The sequence below is a fragment of the Cnephaeus nilssonii genome (assembly GCF_951640355.1).
Source record: "Cnephaeus nilssonii genome assembly, chromosome: X".
In the NCBI taxonomy this organism is placed as follows: Eukaryota; Metazoa; Chordata; class Mammalia; order Chiroptera; family Vespertilionidae; genus Cnephaeus; species Cnephaeus nilssonii.
Window position 1 is genome coordinate 115,090,545 of NC_137071.1, and position 18,309 is coordinate 115,108,853.

The 18,309-nt window shown below is 39.5% G+C and overlaps 1 protein-coding gene across 3 annotated transcripts in view; it reads left to right on the forward strand.

The window, feature by feature from the left end:
• TENM1 (teneurin transmembrane protein 1) overlaps positions 1–18,309 on the forward strand; it is a gene marked incomplete at its 5' end in the record, with an annotated part of 652,563 nt that overhangs the window by 65,736 nt on the left and 568,518 nt on the right. For all 3 annotated transcript variants that reach the window (XM_079765170.1, XM_079765171.1, XM_079765172.1), the window contains 2 exons: positions 8,711–8,971; positions 10,801–10,857. In XM_079765170.1, the coding sequence (XP_079621296.1) occupies positions 8,711–8,971; positions 10,801–10,857 (318 nt within the window). The remainder of the gene's footprint in view (positions 1–8,710; positions 8,972–10,800; positions 10,858–18,309) is intronic.

Below are 18,309 nucleotides of genomic sequence, written 5' to 3' on the forward strand. Positions count from 1 at the left end.
CACACAAACACACACTAAACAAACTTTACATGCTTAGTGAAAATACAGAAATATACCTGGAAGACCACAGTGGTCAATAAGGATTCAGGCTCCAAAGTGTTATGAACAGCCAGAAAATTGGACCAGCAAAGGTAACAAATGAGAAATTTTTAGGGCCATTGAGCACCATGCATTTGCAGTGCTCAGTAGCCCTGAAAATTTCTCATTTAGGCCAGGAAGTCTCTGTCTCATTCGAAATGTTGAAATAAAGGGAACATACTTAGGTTCTCATTGATCTAAGTTTCTGTTGAAGTCCTGGACCTCCCACCATCTTTTCTAGTCCCTGATTCTTTTTCCAGACCCTTGTTATGGGCTATAGAGCAGGAATCACCTTTTCAATTATAGTGGTAACTGATGTCTGAATTAGCTTCAGAACACGTTCTCCCATCATAGATAGGTACAGTAGAAATGGGGCCCTGTACTAAGGTGAATATTAGTTCAGGGAAATAGAAGTTGCTTATCCCCAGGTCAAATTCTATTCCTCTTTAGATTGATGAGGGATATTGTCATCTATCTCTAAATATGACTTTGAGTCCCTTTTAAATTTTTCAAGGTTCCTACCACATGTCCCTTCCTTTTGACTTGATGCTGTAATTCTGTATCCTTCTCTGGTTTGAGCCATTTTTACGGATTTGCAACTCATTGTACTTCTGAGAGCATCCTTTTTGACATAAACATGGTCTTTTAACTATGTTCTGAGACAGTTCCAGTTAGCCAATATTGGCCACAAAGCATGAATGTTTCTACTTCAGGCTTTATCTCTGCCCAGATTTTTTGCCATGCTTTTCACTATACTGACAGATGGTGAAATCTCAGAAATTAAATAAGGCGTAATTGGTATGCCCTGAGCACAGAGATAATGGGTGCATTTGGAACTGTGAGGGGGAGATTAGACTGCAGGAAGCTTAGTTATTTTCTTTAAGTCCTCTGATAACTACAGGCTCCAGTTTTGCATGTGGAGCACTCCATCTCTCACCCCTGTGCTGATGAGTCCTCAGTAGAAAAATAAAGGCCAGGTCTGGGTGGTGCCTTTATTACTTTGTTGTCATTTTGGCCTTTAAATAGGCTCTCTGTGGAACTTGCCAAAGGATAGGACATAGTCCTGTTAACTCACTGCTTAATGCCTAGTTCAGTACTGTGCATTTGATAAAGCTTTTGCACAAAGCAAAAGAAGAGGAAATTAAAATGGGCTCATTTTCTAAGAATGTGAGAAATCGAAGAAGTCTATTTTGCTTTGTTTTCTTGATTTGAAATTGAGTGGGTGTTCAGTGGAGCTATGTTTAAGTAAGCTCACATGAACTTACTCGTTTGACAATTTGATATCATTTGCTTTTCAAAGCCCCCAAACTGAGAAATACAAATGGTACCCAGTATTGAAAAGCATTTGTATCCTATCTGGTGTTGCTCATTTCTTTTGTATTTGCTGCTTAAGACGGCAACAATCCATTGCATTTTCCCTGGAGCCAATAATGAATTATTAGTGGATCAGTAATATTTTTAATTGTGTGAATTTTATTCATTATACTATAAAGTACTCTTTACAATAGCCATGTTTATATAATTTTATGTTTGATGAATAGCTATTTACTCAGTTGCTTTTTTACATTATATATATTTTATACTCTATCAATAATCTCACAATTCACAATATATGTGAGGCTGTATCAGTACTTTATTATAGCAAGACTTATACCCATGACCCAAGATCTTACTTAGCTAACATATGATTATCCTTCACAATTGGAGTGTGAATAGCACTTTGATTCATAAAAAATGCTAATTTTTCCCATTTGAAAATTTTAATCTTTTCACATTTTGCCATAACAGGCTCATGTTATAATTACAGAATTTTAGAATACGATAATTATTTAGAGATTTATTTCAAGTTGGACCTAAGCATATTAAAAATGAGGAAACTGGCCCTAACCGGTTTGGCTCAGTGGATTGAGTGTCGGCTTGCGCACTGAAGGGTCCCAGGTTCGATTCTGGTCAAGGGCATGTACCTTGGTTGTGGGCACATCCCCAGTATGGGGTGTGCAGGAGGCAGCTGATCGGTGTTTCTCTCTCATTGATGTTTCTGACTCTCTATCCCTCTCCCTTCCTCTCTGTAAAAAATCAATAAAATATATATGTATATAAAAATGAGGAAACTGAGGCCCCAAAATGTTAAGTGACTTATTCAAAACCACATGGCTAATTAATAACATCTGCTTTTGCACATAATCAATCCATAGGGTTCTATGAGTCACAGTACTTAAAGCTAAGAATTGTATTGTATCCCCTTTCCCTCTTCCTTATTTTCGAAATGGAATACACTTAGAAGTTATTTCCCAAATCAATCAAGTCATGGCTAAAATTAATAATGGCTTTTGACTTCCAATTATTTATTTGCATTGTGATGCCTTAAAGCTCCCTTTCTAGAGAAAGTGTGGATGGGTTCAATTTTGTTGTTGTGAAACCTCACCTGAAGATATTTTTCCATTGAATTTTTAGAGAGTGGAAGGTACAGGGAGAGGGGAGAGAGAGAGAGAGAGAGAGAGAGAGAGAGAGAGAGAGAGAGAGAGAGAGAGAGAGAAACATTGATGTGAGAGAGACACAGTGATTGGTTGCCTCCCACTTGGGCTCCACCAGGGCTGGAGATCGAGCCTGCAATCGAGGCACATGCCCTTGACTGTAATCAAACCCAGGACACTTCAGTCTGCGGTCCGATGCTCTATCCACTGGGTAGGACTGGATGGGTTCAATTTTAAGAAAAGTAAAGTCTTGAGTTTATCAGAAACTCAGAAATGGAGTTTGCAGAAAAACATTGATATGGATGATCCTTGTTACGTTCCCTTTTAAGTTTTTTCATAACTGGCTTCTCCAGGTTGAACACCTGCAGATCAATCTGTAGATTCAGAGAGAACACACAGTAGTTCATTTTATTCAGCACTTCATTTCATTTTTAAAAAGTTATTAATTTATTAGCATCAATAAAGGGCTAAATTGATCCTATGTGCCAGATCCACTCAATTTATTCTCATGTTCCCCAACTATAGAATGTTCCTTTAACTGCTCAAATCTCCTCAGTGATGTTTCATCCTTAGTTTTGCCTTAAATTTGGCTTTCAACTGTTATGTTCCTAGGAAGAATATGTTCTCTGGAGGATCACCGTGTATCAGTTAGCCTTGATTACCTCATGCTTAGTTACAGGCAAGATAACATTTTGACTACCTTTTTGTTCATGTTATATGTACTTTCTTCTGCTAGGAGGAAAAGAACAGGGCCTCCTGCTAGCTTGGAGACCCTTGGCTTCACCTATGAAATTTGTCTGATTCTTCAATCTCCTCACTGTCTTACTATCTGGTGGTGTATAATCCACTAAAAATTTATAGAGGTATAAATAAAGTACAATAAAGCACATATACTTAAAATGTACAGTATGACAAACTTTGGTATGTATACACCTGTTAAACTATTGCTACAATCAAGATAACAGTCATTGATCATCCAAAAAGTTTCCTTTTACTCCTTGTTCTCCATTTTCCCCTCACTCTCTTCCTCAGGCAACCACTGATGTACTTTCTGTCACTCTAAATTCATTTGCATTTTCTAGACTTTTATTTAAATGGAAGCATACAGTATATAGCCATTCTATCTGTCTTCTTTCTTTTAGCATAATTATTTTAAGGGCCATGTGTCTAATTATATATCATTAGATCATTCATATTTAGGACTGAATAGTATTCCATTTTGTGGGTATCCCACAGGTATATCCTTTCAGCTACTCATAGACACTTGGGTTGTTTCTGCTTTTTGACTGTTATGAATAAAGCTTATGAGCAACCTTGTACAGATTTCTGTGTAGACAGATGTTTTCTTTCCTTTGAGATAAATGTGCAGGAGTGCATTGCTCTCCTGTTAAGTATAGCTTCACCTTTTTGGGAACCTGCTGTTTTCCAAAGTGGTTGTACCATTTTACTTTCTTACCAGCAGAATATATAGTTGCTCTACATCCCTGTCAACACTTGGTGTGGTCAGAATATTTTAAGTCATTCTGATAGGTCTGTAGTAGTATATCATTGTGGTTTTAGTTTGTATTTTCCTGATAACAAGTGATATTGAGCATCTTTTAATTTACTTATTGGCCATTCCTCTATCTTTTCATGTAAAGTGTCTCTTCAAATCTTTTGCCCATTTTAAAAATTGGATTTCATCTCTATTAATTTGCTCAGATTTTGTCTCTTACAAGGTTGGAAAGTAGGTAGGTTTTCCTTAAAATAAAAATTAAATACATATCTGTAGGGTCCCAAATACATCATTCACTTGGCAACATCTATATCTGTTTATTTCTGAAGTGTAGTTTCTTATGGTACTAGTCTACCTATTTAAATCATAGATATCCTAAAGATGTACTTACATTTCTCTTGTGGCTTTTTGGTAAGAATAGATCTATAATAAATCCAACTGAACTTTTATCTTCTCTAGGGAATATATAATATTTTAGGTAACAAGGTTATATGTATAAAGCTAAAAACAACCACTTAAGGTGCATTGTAAGTGCTTTCTAGAAAAATGCATCCTATGGGAATTTTGAACAGCACCAAGACTTTTGTGTATTTAAGGAAATAATTTACAATGGTAACACTGATTTCAAAAAAGGGAAGTAAGGCAGTTCAATGAACATTATTTACTGTAAATAACTGAAACCTTTTATTTCTTTCCTTCTTTGTTTTCTAACTATATATTGACAAGGGAGTGCACTTTTATCTGATGGTTTAAGTAGGTAATATGTGGTATAGTCTTTGCATTCAAATAAAAATATAGTTCCAATAAGTATCTTATGAAATTTTTGATCATGTTATACTACATTTCTTTAGAAGGGAACAAATCCATGTTCAAATTATTTGAATGGGAATAAAATCTCTTTAACAAAGAGGGTTGCATCTGTTAACCTTGTTTAATCTTATCTAGTATTTTAATATATGAAATGACAAATTATCTGTGTATTTTTATTTGCTCATCCTTTTCCAATGAATGTATTTACTATGGCTCAGATGCTTATATTAAAATCTTTGCAAAGTCACATCTCAAATGCCATTGTATGAGTGAAAATAAATGCAAGTCTGTGCTTTTGAAAGTGAATTTCCTAATTAGTGCCCTGAATCCATGGAAAATAAATGGGAAGCCATCACAGCAGTTCAGCTTGAATGCCTTATTTCTTATGTCTCCATATAGAATTAGAACTGGTTGCTGCAAAATCTTTGGTGATGCCACATAGGTGTTCTTTCTCTTTTTCTTCCCTTTTCCTGGCACCCACTGACTTCAGAGAAGTCTGTAGGGAAATAGTTTTCAAAGTGTGGTCCCTGGACCAGTAGCATAGGCCTTGCCTAGGAACTTGTTAGAAATGTAGACTCTTCAGCCCTTCTCCAGACCTGTTGAATTAGAAATTGAAAAGGGAGGTGTGCATAGCAATCAGTGTTTAACAAGCCTTCCAGGTGATTCTGAAGTATGCTGCAGTTTGGAAACCTCTGTTCTAGGGCAGTGGTCGGCAAACTCATTAGTCAACAGAGCCAAATATCAACAGTACAACGATTGAAAATTTTTTTGAGAGCCAAATTTTTAAAACTTAAACTTCTTCTAACACCAATTCTTCAAAACAGACTCGCCCAGGCCGTAGTATTTTGTGGAAGAGCCACACTCAAGGGGCCAAAGAGCCACATGTGGCTCACGAGCCACAGTTTGCCGACCACGGTTCTAGGGGAATGAAAGGAGTTGTGAATGCAGGCTTATGTAAAACTCCTTTCCTATAGCTTCCAGCTTGCAGGTTCATTATCAGTTTCCTGTAGCAACAACTGCACAGTAGGATTGGATAATGAAACATTGTGAAATTCAGAGGCATGAATATGAACTGATCACAATATTCTAGATCACTAAGATTTGTGTTGGGCAAAATGGAATTTTACTTTTAGCTTTATATCGAGGAGAAACACACTTTCATAAAGTTTTGTGGCCCCTAGCCAGTTTGGCTCAGTGGATAAAGAGTTGGCCTGTGGACTGAAGAGTCCCGGGTTTGATTCTGGTTAGGGCACATGCCCAGGTTGTGGGCTTGATCCCTAGTGTGGGGTATGCAGGGGGCAGCCGATGATCAATGATTCTCTCTCATCATTCATGTTTCTTTCTCTCTCTACCTCTCCCTTCCTCTCTGAAGTCAATATATATATATCCTATATAATAAAAGCCTAATACGCTAAGTGTCTGGTTGTCTGGTTGTCCGTTCAACCAATCAAAGCATAATATGCTAATGATATGCTTAAGGTTGTTCAACTGCTCACTATGACATGCACTGACCACCAGGGAGCAGATGCCATGACCAGTAGGTTAGCTTGCTGCTGGGGTCTGGCTGATCAGGACTGAGTGAGATGGGCCAGACATGCCCTGGAGCCCTCCTGTGGTCCCTCCCCAGCTGGCCAACCTCCCGCGTCCCTCCCTGGCCCTGATCATGTACCAGTGGGGTCCCTCAGCCTGGCTTGTGCCCTCTGGCAATCCGGGACCCCTCAGGGGATGTCTGAGAGCTGGTTTGGGCCTGATCTCGCTCAATGCAGGAGCTGCCCCCTGGTGGTCAGTGCACTCCCACAGGGGGAGCGCAGCACAACCAGAAGCCAGGCTCACGGCTGGTGAGTGCAGCAGTAGTTGGACATCCTTTGAGGGCTCCTGGACTGCGAGAGGGTGCAGGCCGGGCTGCAGGACCCCCACCCCCAGTGCACGAATTTCTATGCACCAAGCCTCTAATATTGCATTCAAATATATATATATATAAAGTTTTGTGCTTGACAAGTGGAAACCATGCTTGTTTTTTTGAACATCACTCCTCTTGAATTTAGACAAATTTTTGTTGAAAAGTATAACTACTCTTAAAGACATTCATCACAGAAATTATAAGTAACATTCTCAGCAGTGACTTATAACCCTGAAATAATTAATTATAATTGAATTTTCCTAATACATTATAGTAGCTTTATTTGCCTACAATCATTATTTCACAGAGCACAGTGCTAGGCACCTAAGCATTAAGAGGGAGAAATTAGGGGACATCGTAATAGTCAACAATTAAAAAAAAGATTTGGCCAAAACCAGTTTGGCTCAGTGGATAGAGCGTGGGCCTGCGGATTGAATGGTCCCAGGTTCGATTCCGGTCAAGGGCATGTACCTTGGTTGCGGGCACATCCCCAGTAGAGGGTGCGCAGGAGGCAGCTGATTGATGTTTCTCTCTCATCGATGTTTCTAACTGTCTATCCCTCTCCCTTACTCTCTGTAAAAAGTCAATAAAATATATTTAAAATAAATAAATAAATAATAAATAAATAAAAAGATTTGATTTGTTAAACCCTTGTTTGGCAATTATATATCACACAAAAAAAGCTATTTAAAAGTATGTTCATATTCTATACTCTTCATTTTAGAATATAGCCTGTCTAAATTTTAGCACTTTCTGTATTCAGAGACTTAAATTCATTTTAGGGTTTGCATCTTATTGATATGTGCCAAGGATTAGATGCACTCAGTTAAATTTCTTCTTGGCCAAATGACATACCCTGTTTCCAATGTCAGTCTGAGAAAATCCTATACAGTGGACAGCATCCCCCGGATTACCTTATCTAACTGTTACATGGACATTTCAGATGATATGTCTTGGCATGTGGTCATTTTTCATTAACTTATTAGGGACTGTTAAAGCATCTTTTCCCCTTTTTGACACCTTGCCATAACTGAATGCAAAATTGACTGTAAGACTGAATGCCTGATAGTGATACAATAAGTTGATGGAGCTTCATTGGTGTCTAGCAGAAACCATGCCCAGATGGGTGTTTAGCAAAAAGGGCTCTGTCACTATCTCACATGGGCTATATCTATACTCTGGACTTTATTTTCCTCAACCATAAAATGGGGTGATTAGTGGCAGCATTTCTAAGATCCGAAACATTTTATGATTTTAAGATTTGGTGGGAAAGGGGATAAAATCCAAACTATGAAGCACTGCTGAGGTACAGTTTACAATTATGTTTTTGTTGAAATAATGAATGAAACAGAATAATTAGCATAAAGTAGGCCTCAAACTCTTTGGAGATAATAAAAATTAATGATATTAAGTACTTATAATTTTAGAGATTAGACTAATGTATTTCAGGAAAAATACTTTAGGAAAGTATATTTAAACTTAGTATTTTTTTCTTCAGAGTTTTCACATTGAATTATTTATTTTTAACTCTAAGGTATATGACATGCTTAGAAAAGCTGATGATTTTAATAGTTTTAGCCTAACTGTACTCTATAGATCATATATATTTTTCCTGGAAGGGAAATATCTTTTAAAGGATAGCTTTCTACACTTTATACTCCTCTGCACTCACTTATTTCATTACATTTTGTGCAACCTAAAATTGTAGCTATAAAGCTATTTTGGGCATGCTTTTTCCAGAACCTTGTACAAATCAACAGGAGCATAATTCTAAGCTACAGAAGTGCAAAATAAGCACAGAATGTAGCTACCATAAATAAAATGGCCAGAATTCTAATTTTGCAAAAACACACAATTACTAGCAATAGGTGAGGGGACATGAAGACAAAAAGAGTTTTATCAGGTATTGTTTCATAATGCTAAACTTTTTCTCTGAACTTTGTTTCTCTATAGAGATAGAATTCTGTGAAACTCCTCGCACTCTCTGTTCTGGCTACCAGACCGACATGCACAGTGTCTCTCAGCATGGCTACCAGCTTGAGATGGGATCTGATGTGGACACAGAGACAGAAGGCGCTGCCTCACCTGACCATGCACTGAGGATGTGGATAAGGGGGATGAAATCAGAGCACAGTTCCTGTTTGTCCAGCCGGGCCAACTCTGCATTGTCCTTGACTGACACTGACCATGAAAGGAAGTCTGATGGGGACAATGGTAATAGAATTTTCTATATTGTTTAAGTAAAAACCGAGAGAATATAGTTTTTAGCCTTAAAGTTGTTTTCCTTCTCTTTGTCTGCCTGTTTTTTATTTAATATGCAGAATGGAAATGCAAGTTAGCAGGGTCACATGGACAAGGAACATACCTAAGGATCTGGCACACAGGCACATTTATTTTACAACGATAGACAAAATACTTTTTCTTTCTGGTGATCCCCCAATGGAGATAATCTCATGTAATCAGTGATATGTCTTATTTATTACTCACCTTTTATTTTCAAGTGCAATACTAATGGTATTCATTGTAGAAAGTACGCATTCCCTGTATGTTGGCTTTATATCAGTATATGAACAATGAGATGAATAGTTGTATAGCAACCATATTCTGGATGTGCTTTCTATTTGATTCAGATTAACATATCGAGTGTAAAGACAGATTCAAATTAATCAAGTTAGATTGAAATGATTTTTTAAAAAAGAAGGTAAATTAGCATCACCTATTTGCTAGACAATAAGTAATAACAGTAGTGTCATTAAATTGTAATTATATGTTATTTTCTTACAACTTTTAGAAATGGAAAAGTTTTGTTTCTTTGATTTGTTGGGAAGAGGTTGATTTATTTTATTTCTGCTCTCTGTCTTTACCAAAGAACAAAATCCTTTCGTAAAAAACACATTAATGCTTATTAAACACATTAGTCTATTGTCTTCCTCATTCTGTTTGTCTAAATTTGATAGGTCCCCATCACCATGACCACAAGGCTTGGTGTGATAGCAATGGCTAATTAGTGTTTTCCCAGGTGGGAGATAGGTAGCCAACATCCCTGTATTTACAGATTTTTCTATTTTGTCCTTCTTATACCCTTCTGCCCACAGGGAACACTGGCCACAGGGTATAATTTGGAATGACCATTTGCCCACTAGTTGGAGTATCATTTCCTACATGATAGGCCATAACACTTTGTAATATCACCAAGTATCCTTGGGGGTCTTGATTTTCTTAGTTTATTTTCTTGTTTTTGTTAATCCTCACCTGAAGGTATTTTTTTCCATTGATGTTTAGAGAGGGTGAAAGGAAGGGGGAGAGACAGAGAGAACAATGTGAGAGAGACACATCAATTGGTTGCCTCTCGCATGTGCCCTGACTGGGGCCCAGGATCGAGCCTGCACCAAGGTACATGCCCTTGACTGGGATTGAACCTGGGAACCATCAGTCCCAGGGCGGATGCTCTATCCACTGAACCCACCAACCAGGCTTCTTAGTTTATTTTCATGTCTATATGTAGGTATTGTTGACTTGTGTCAAGAGTACAGGAAGTGAAGTATGGAAATGAGAAGGAAACATATTTGATGTATGTATGTATATCCATGTAAGTAAAAGAGCATTAGAATATAAGTTAGGAGACTTTGGAATGGTTCCTATACTTTCTGGGCTTCAACTGTCAAACAAAATTTAGTAACCAAATTTATGTGAAATGAGGTGGTAGATGATCTCCTTATTGCCAAGCCTTCTCATTCTGCCTCATCTCACTCCTGACATCTGAAGTTATAGCCAGTTCACTGGGTTGAAACATTAAAATATTCCTGCCAGACCCTAAGTATGGAGTTTGGGTGATGAAACTATTCTGGAAATAGATAACAGTGATGGTTGTACAACTCAATGAAACTACTAAAAACAACTGAATTGTACACTTGAAGAAGGTATGGGAATAATATTTCATGAATCTGTTAATTGAAAAATAGTATAGATATAAGGGTTAAAGATTTAGGAATCCCAGATGACTTGGATAAGGATTTATTAATAAAATATTTTATATATTACAGGTTTCAAATTCTCTCCTGTTTGTTGTGACATGGAGGCTCAAACTGGATCTACACAAGGCAAGTTTGCCCAAGATTTGACCACTGATTATTTTTATCTCATCCCACCCCTGACACCCACCCCACAAAGTGGACTCCTACCCCTCTGACAAATACCACACTCACCTGGATAAGCTGTCAGAGATTAATTCCTTGGCAGCTTACTGGTTTGTTTTTCTCTGGAAAACTTCATTTGTGTATATTGGTGATAAAAATGAGATGAGGGGGTGTTGGGGAGAAAGAAAAGCAAGATTTAAGGTGGGAGAGGGAACCATAGATTTAGCTTGGGGGCAGAAATTTAAATCAGGTTGCTTTGGGTTTGGCCTCATGATTTCCTATGTTATCTACAACTTGTTACGGAACTCTAGCCATGAATTTATTATAGTTCCAATACTGTCATAACTTTAAAGTGCTTCCTACCAAATGGCCTTGGTCTTTTCCTTCAGCTGTTTCGGCTTGGCTTTATAATCACACTATCTATATCCATGTCATTAATTATAAATAGGCCTTCAAATGAAAGATGTCCTTTTACCTTTGCCTTCATTGTGCTTATTGAGTTTTGCCCTTTTGCATATGGATACTGAAAACAGTACTTTGGGGACATCCTCACATCTGACCACAGGGCAGAGTTTCACATTGGTAGGAGGCTGGGGAAAAGGGATCAGGGGAATATCTATTGTAATCAGCTTTATCTAAAGGTACATTATCTTCCCCTCCCCCCCATGAGAACTGCTCATCCTGGTGAGCCACTATACTTTGTTAATGTGTCATCTCTCTTAGATGTGTTAAGGACTTTCAGGAATATTTGGGGCTGTTCAGTTTCATTTGGCCTTTAGTCTAATCAACCATATACCTTGATCATTAACTATTTCTACTGGGACAGGGTTGAAAGACTCAGGAGTAAAGGACATGCATTCTTTCCCTTGCAGGTTTATTTTCCTTATGGTTTATTTTCGGACCTGGATAGGGTAGCACAAAATTGGGCTGGGCTGCCAAGGTAAACCTATGATCCAGTCTGCTAAAAACTAATCCTTAACTGCAAGCTTCTGTTGGTTCAATGTGCACCTCCAAGAATGACTTCAATTTAGAGAGACAGTAGAGCATAGTAAAAGTTTGCACTGTGGAGCCAGGCAACCTAGGTTTAAATCCCAGCTGTGTAATCTTGGGAAAGGTATATAAAGTTTCTGTGCCTGAATTTCATCATCTGTTACATAATGATAATTGTATCTGCCTCTAGGATTTTGTGATACTTGGAGGAACCAATGTATATAAAGGTTTAGAATACTACTTGCAACATATAAGTACAATATGAATGTTCACTGATATTTTTATCAGCACTTTGCAATTTCCAAACATACTTTTAATGTTTTCATCTCATTTTATCCTCATGACCATTCTGTGAAATCGATTATATTGTTAGCTACATTATACATAGGAGGAAGAGTTAAAATAGCAATTCAGATGCCAGTTACCTAAATGCAGTTGATTATTTTCCAAATAGCCATTTTTCCTCCCTTGGATTACATCTATACTAATAAAAGGGTAATATGTTAATTAGACCGGACATCTTCCAGACAAAGCCATGGTAGCAAGGGCCGAGGCAGAGGCAGTTAGGGGTGATCAGGCTAGCAGCAGGGAGCAGTTAGGGGGCGATCAGGCTGGCAGGGGGAGCAGTTAGGGGGCGATCAGGCTGGCAGGGGGAAATGGTTAGGGGGCGATCAGGCTGGCAGGGGGGAGCAGTTAGGGGGCGATCAGGCCAGCAGGCAGAGATGGATAGGGGCGATCAGGCAAGCAGGCAGGCGAGTGGTTAGGAGCCAGCGGTCCCAGATTGTGAGAGGGATTTCCAACATCAGACATCCCCTGAGGGGTCCCAGATTGTAGAGGGTGCAGGCTGGGCTGAAGGACTACCCTTCCCCTGCCCCCGTGCATGAATTTTGTTCACCAGGCCTCTAGTATGAATATAAGACTTGAACTTGAACAACTTTTCTCTGCTCAGTTACAGCTCTGTAAGTGTTAATCTGACTCCTGCTACTAATTTTCAATAAGCAGCATAAAATTTGGAATCTTATTTATGACCTATAGTAAGATTTCTCCAATTTGGATTTCATAAAATTTCAATCAGTGATAAGCAGACATGACCTGCTTTCAACATTTTCATAGATTCTTGCAGAGGAGCTTGGAGTTGAAATGAGAGTGTAAATGGTTCTTCTGAAAGCATGTTAATTTGAGGAAATAAGTTATTTTCAATGAATTGAACTTGATGTTTGTGTGGAAATGTAGCTATTTATTTCCCATCGATCTCATCCATTCATGAAAGCAGGCCTATCTATTACATTAATTTTAGTTTATAGATGCTATATTTGAAAAGAGTGAAACGGCTTGAAAATTTTAGTGTTTATACATTTCACTGCTGAGACTCCATGCCACTCGATCCCTGTGCCTCAGTACTGTTAGTGACATTTTATTTTGTTTCTATCTACCTATACATTATGATTTTCAGATTATTGATGAGGCAGTGCTCACAATATCACGGACCAGCTTAGGATGATTTAAGCTTCACTCCTGTGGGAGAAAAGTGAAGATAGGGGAAATTGTTAATTTGGGTGAATTGTTCAACTAAGAAAGATTCAAAGATGGGATTTCAAAGACACTTTCAGTTCTCTCCATCTAGGAGATTATGATATGGATTTTCTTCCATTCCCAAAATTTCATCTATGAAGGACTTCTTTCTTTAATTTCATTAATTGGTCAAGCCTTTCAAAATACTTATTTTTCCCATTTTCATAAACTTCTATTATGAATTCCCATAATTGAATTTAAGTCTCTGACATCCTATAACTTATGAAGAATTAAAATAAATAGCCCTTCATTTCAGCACCAAAAGTACAGGGAAGGGAGAGCACCAGGGAGCAGAGGGCATCTGGAGTTCCTGGCTTTCACAAGGGAATCAGAACACTTAGGAACTTTGTTTCCATTCCTTCACATCTGTCCTAAGTAAACATTTTGTTGTCTATTGATGGTTAATGGTCTATTAGGAAAAGTGCAGATGTACTGAAGCTACCTCCATCCTGAGGCCTGTGAGCAGGAAACTTTGATATCAGTCATAATGCTTTTTTTATTTTAACCCCTTCCCCCTCTCATTTCACCCTACTTCCAATGTTACTATTAATTATAGTCTAACTAGAGGCCAGGTGCATGAAGTTGGTGCCCGGGAATGGTCCCTAGGCCTGGCCTGTGATGAGGGCCATCTTCCCCAGCTGCCTGCAGCCAGCCCCACCCCCACTGCCACCCACCCCCAGTTTCCCATTTGCCATCGGGTGATTGGTGCCTGACGGTTGGGGGAAGGGACTGAGAGGTCAGCTGTTCCCGCCCGCTTGCCGGCCATGCCCCTGCAGCAGGTGGCAATCAGGTGATTGGAGCCTGCCAGCTGGGGAAAGGGACCAAGATGTGGTCAGTGCGCCTCATCATGACTAGTCCAGTGGTCATTCTGGTAGTTCTGCTGTTACGGTCAATTTGCATATTACCCTTTTATTATATAGGATACTTGAGTTGTGTGTTTTGTGTCCTTATAAAAGTTTTTGATAAATACTAGACAGCAAGCTATGGGAAGGTAGGGCCTGATCTATTCACTGTTTTAGCTTCAGTACTTAGTCACTGGATCTGGAGCACAGTGGGCACTACATAAATGAGAAATGTGCACTACTCTGAGGGGAAACATTAAAACTAAAAGATACAATATTTTTGTAGCTCATCTCTGATCTTCCAAGGGCAGAAACGGGTCAAACCTCTGGTCATCTAACCTCAACTCTGCCTCTGATAGGTGATCCAATGGATGTTTCTTAGAAGGATTTGAAAGTCCAATCTGAGCATACACCTCAGTGCAGTGACTAGGGTATTCTTTAATAATCACATTTGACTATATATTAGACTGGCGAGAAAAAAAACACACACTATATTAGCAGCTAAATTTAAATAATCAATTTCCAAGAATGCATTTTTCACATATTGCCTAAATGAAACAGTTGTATTATAAAAAGTGAAAATTAAATTGCTTATTAAAAAGCTAAATGTAGGGAACTATTTAGGAAAAAAGTATTTGTAACTTTTAACTAATCCTATCTAATAATAGACAAATATGCAAATTGACCATACCTCCGACACACCCACAAGCCACGCCCATAAGCCACGCCCACCATCCAATCAGAGCGAGTATGCAAATTAACCCAAACCAAGATGGCTACAGCCACAGAGAGCAAGGTTTCCTAGGTAACAGAGGAAGCCAAGCTTTCCACCTGCCATTGCCAGGCCCAAGCCTCCACTCAAGCTACAAAGTTTCAATTATAGAAGGTAAACAAATTCAAACAAATGGCGGCAGAATGGAGCTTGAGAGAGAGCAGGCCAGGGTTGTCGCCGGCAACAGGGGAAGCAAAGCTTTCTGCACACCCTGGCCGGGCCCACCCGCTTAAGGCAACAAAGTTTCAATTATAACCCCAACAGAAATGGCTGCCAGCCTCGGAGGGAGCCCCAGGCTTGGCTCTGCTCCAGGCTACAAAGTTTCAATTGTAGAAGGAAAATAAATTCCAGATACCAGGGCCTCCGCTTGCGTTCCCAGGGGGCGTGGCCCGCCTGGAAACCACCACAGGCCCCTCGCTCAGGCCACCCCACACCCCAAGGGAACCCCCACCTGATCCGGGACGCCCTTCAGGGCAAACCAGCTGGCCCCCACCCCTGTACCAGGCCTCTATCCTATCTAATAAAAGAGTACTATGCAGATTGATCATCACTGCAACACACAATATAGCTGCCCCCATGTTGTCAAAGATCCTGCCCCCAGGTGGACACAAGATGGCCACCACAAGATGGCCAGCAGGAGAGGGCAGTTGGGAGGCACCCAGCCTGCAAGGGAGGGCAGTTGAGAGGGACCAAGCCTGCAAGGGAGGGCAGTTGGAGGTGATCAACCCTGCAGGAGAGGGCAGTTAGGGGTGACCAGGCCGGCAGAGGAGGGAAGTTGGGGGCAAACAGGCTGGCAGCAGAGTGGTTAGGGGGTGATCAGGCTGGCAGGCAGAAGCGGTTAGGGGCAATCAGGAAGGCAGGCAGGCAAGCAGTTGGGAGCCAGCAGTCCTGGATTGTGAGAGGACCGGGCCTAAACGGGCAGTCGGATATCCCTCGAGGGGTTCCAGATTGGAGAGGGTACAGGATGGGCTGAGGGACAACCCCCCTTTGTGCACCAATTTCGTGCACCGGGCGTCTAGTAAAGGATAATTTGCAAAGAAATTATTAATAACTATATCTTCTGGATAATGATATTTCTGTGCAAATAGTATTTATTGATTACCTACCCTTAACCAGGCTCTATATTGGAGATAGATGTATAAAAGATGACCAGAACAGTAACCGACCTCAAGGAAATTATAGGCTAGTGGGAGAGAGTGATGCCCTATTAGTTAGGATTCTTTATTATTGTTATTACAGGTAACAGAAATCAACTTGAGTTATCTTAAACAATAACAGCAACAACAAATTTATTTAAAGGAAATGAGAATGCTTCACAGGACCACAAGAGTGTGGCTAGACTATAAGAAAGTACAGATTTTAGAAAAATTGCCCAGACTTTGTCTCTTGCTTTTGAATTCGTTTCCTTCAGTCCTTTGTCTGCAGGTTGACTTTCTCTAAATCTCCATCCCCAAGATGGGCATAAAACCTCAAAAAGTCCCCCAGTATATATTTCTTTTATTTAGGAAAGAAGTTGAGATTAAATGGATATTTTTTCAGTGACATTTCTAAATTCCAAAGAGGCAGAATTATTTTTCCATCTTGAAACATCTTGAGTCAGGTGTCTATCACTGGTCCCATCAGCTATAACCAAGGTCAGTAATACAAATGTTGCTTTCCTGGTAGCCACCCATTGGTGTTTTGGAGCAGTTCTTAATGCGGGGCAAAGTTGAGTGGGCATCTCTACCCAAAGAAGTATTTGCAACCTCTCTATACTATAGAGGATAAAGAGCTGATGTTAAACAATTCAGTTAGTACCATGATAAAGATATGTTAAACTCACTATGAGAGCACAAGGAATGTGAAACTATTTATTAAAGTAAAAATGGTCATTATAGTGCAGTCTAAATGAGCAATGGTCTCTGTACAGTGAGTGGTAAAGAATAGGGACTGTGGTATAAGATAGACAAGTTTGTGCTCTGGTTCTGCCACTTACCTACTGTGTGTCCTTGGGCAGGTACCTAAGGCTCTAAGTTTCCTTGTCTATCAAATGCAGACATTACTATTTCAGGTTTTTTCATGTGTGAGGATTGAAAGAGAAAATGGATATGTACTTCCACATTGTGTCTCCTATATATTAAATAGTCAATAAATGTAGTTGTGGTTACTATCTATCACTGAGCAAGAATTTATTATGTATATGTTATGGGATAGGTGCTACAAGGTGAAGTCTCTCTTATCAAGGATTAGCCAGACATGCAATGTGGCTTCTGAAGCATCTGGTGTCCCAGGAAACTCTCTAGCCTAGCAGAGTCGGTTCAACTCTCTCCTCATTTCCAACTGTGTAAAATTCCTTGCATTTGTCTTAGGTTAAATAATACATCATTTCAATAACCATCTATCTTGTTCTGCTAAGTATAGAAGACTATGAGAGGAAATTCACTGAAGCACTTTCAGACCTGGCTGAGGGTTAACTTGTACTAGTGTATTTCCTATTGCCATTGGAGTAACCCCTAAGGTAGAGCTGCTGTTTCAACTACCCAGAAGCCCTGTTGATTTCTATGATTGTTGAGCTGCTCAGGAACTTACTAGTAACAGGTAAGCAATTATCTGCTGCAATCCCACAACAGCCAAAACATGCACTAGTACTGCTCCTCTTTGCTTCTGTACTTTATACCACAGAAACCTGGTAATATACCTTGTGTTACCAATAAACACCATACCATCACAGCCATGCATATGTTGTTCTCAGACCCTAAACTGCTTCATTGGAACAGCCGGAGTTGTGAAGAAAAAAAATAGCTAGTCTAACACCTGGGTTTCTGGAATAACTTGTAATAGTTATACCCAAATGTGGAGTTAGTCCTTCTGATATTTGACCATGTGGGGCCATTCATGTGTATTTAATGGAGAGAATTTGTTTGTTTTACATTTATTTCCTTTGCTTTTTTGTTTTCCCCTGGTAGTGTAAGCTATACAGGACACTTCCATAGCAGTGATAACAGTTCCTCAGGAACCATCTGAATGTCGAAGGAAGTGTGTGAAACAATGCAATGACTTGGTAATAGCTTTAGCAGGAGCCCTGCCATAGAACTGACATCCTAATGGCTCTTTTGGACCCATTAGGCATGTATAAGACAGTGCAGTTGACTTTGTGATGGCTTCTTTGGAGATGTTACACGATCAGAGAACTGTGTAAGTCACTGGGATTACTTCATGTGTGGGTGGGACACTTCTGTGGTGACTATGATCCATCCGCTT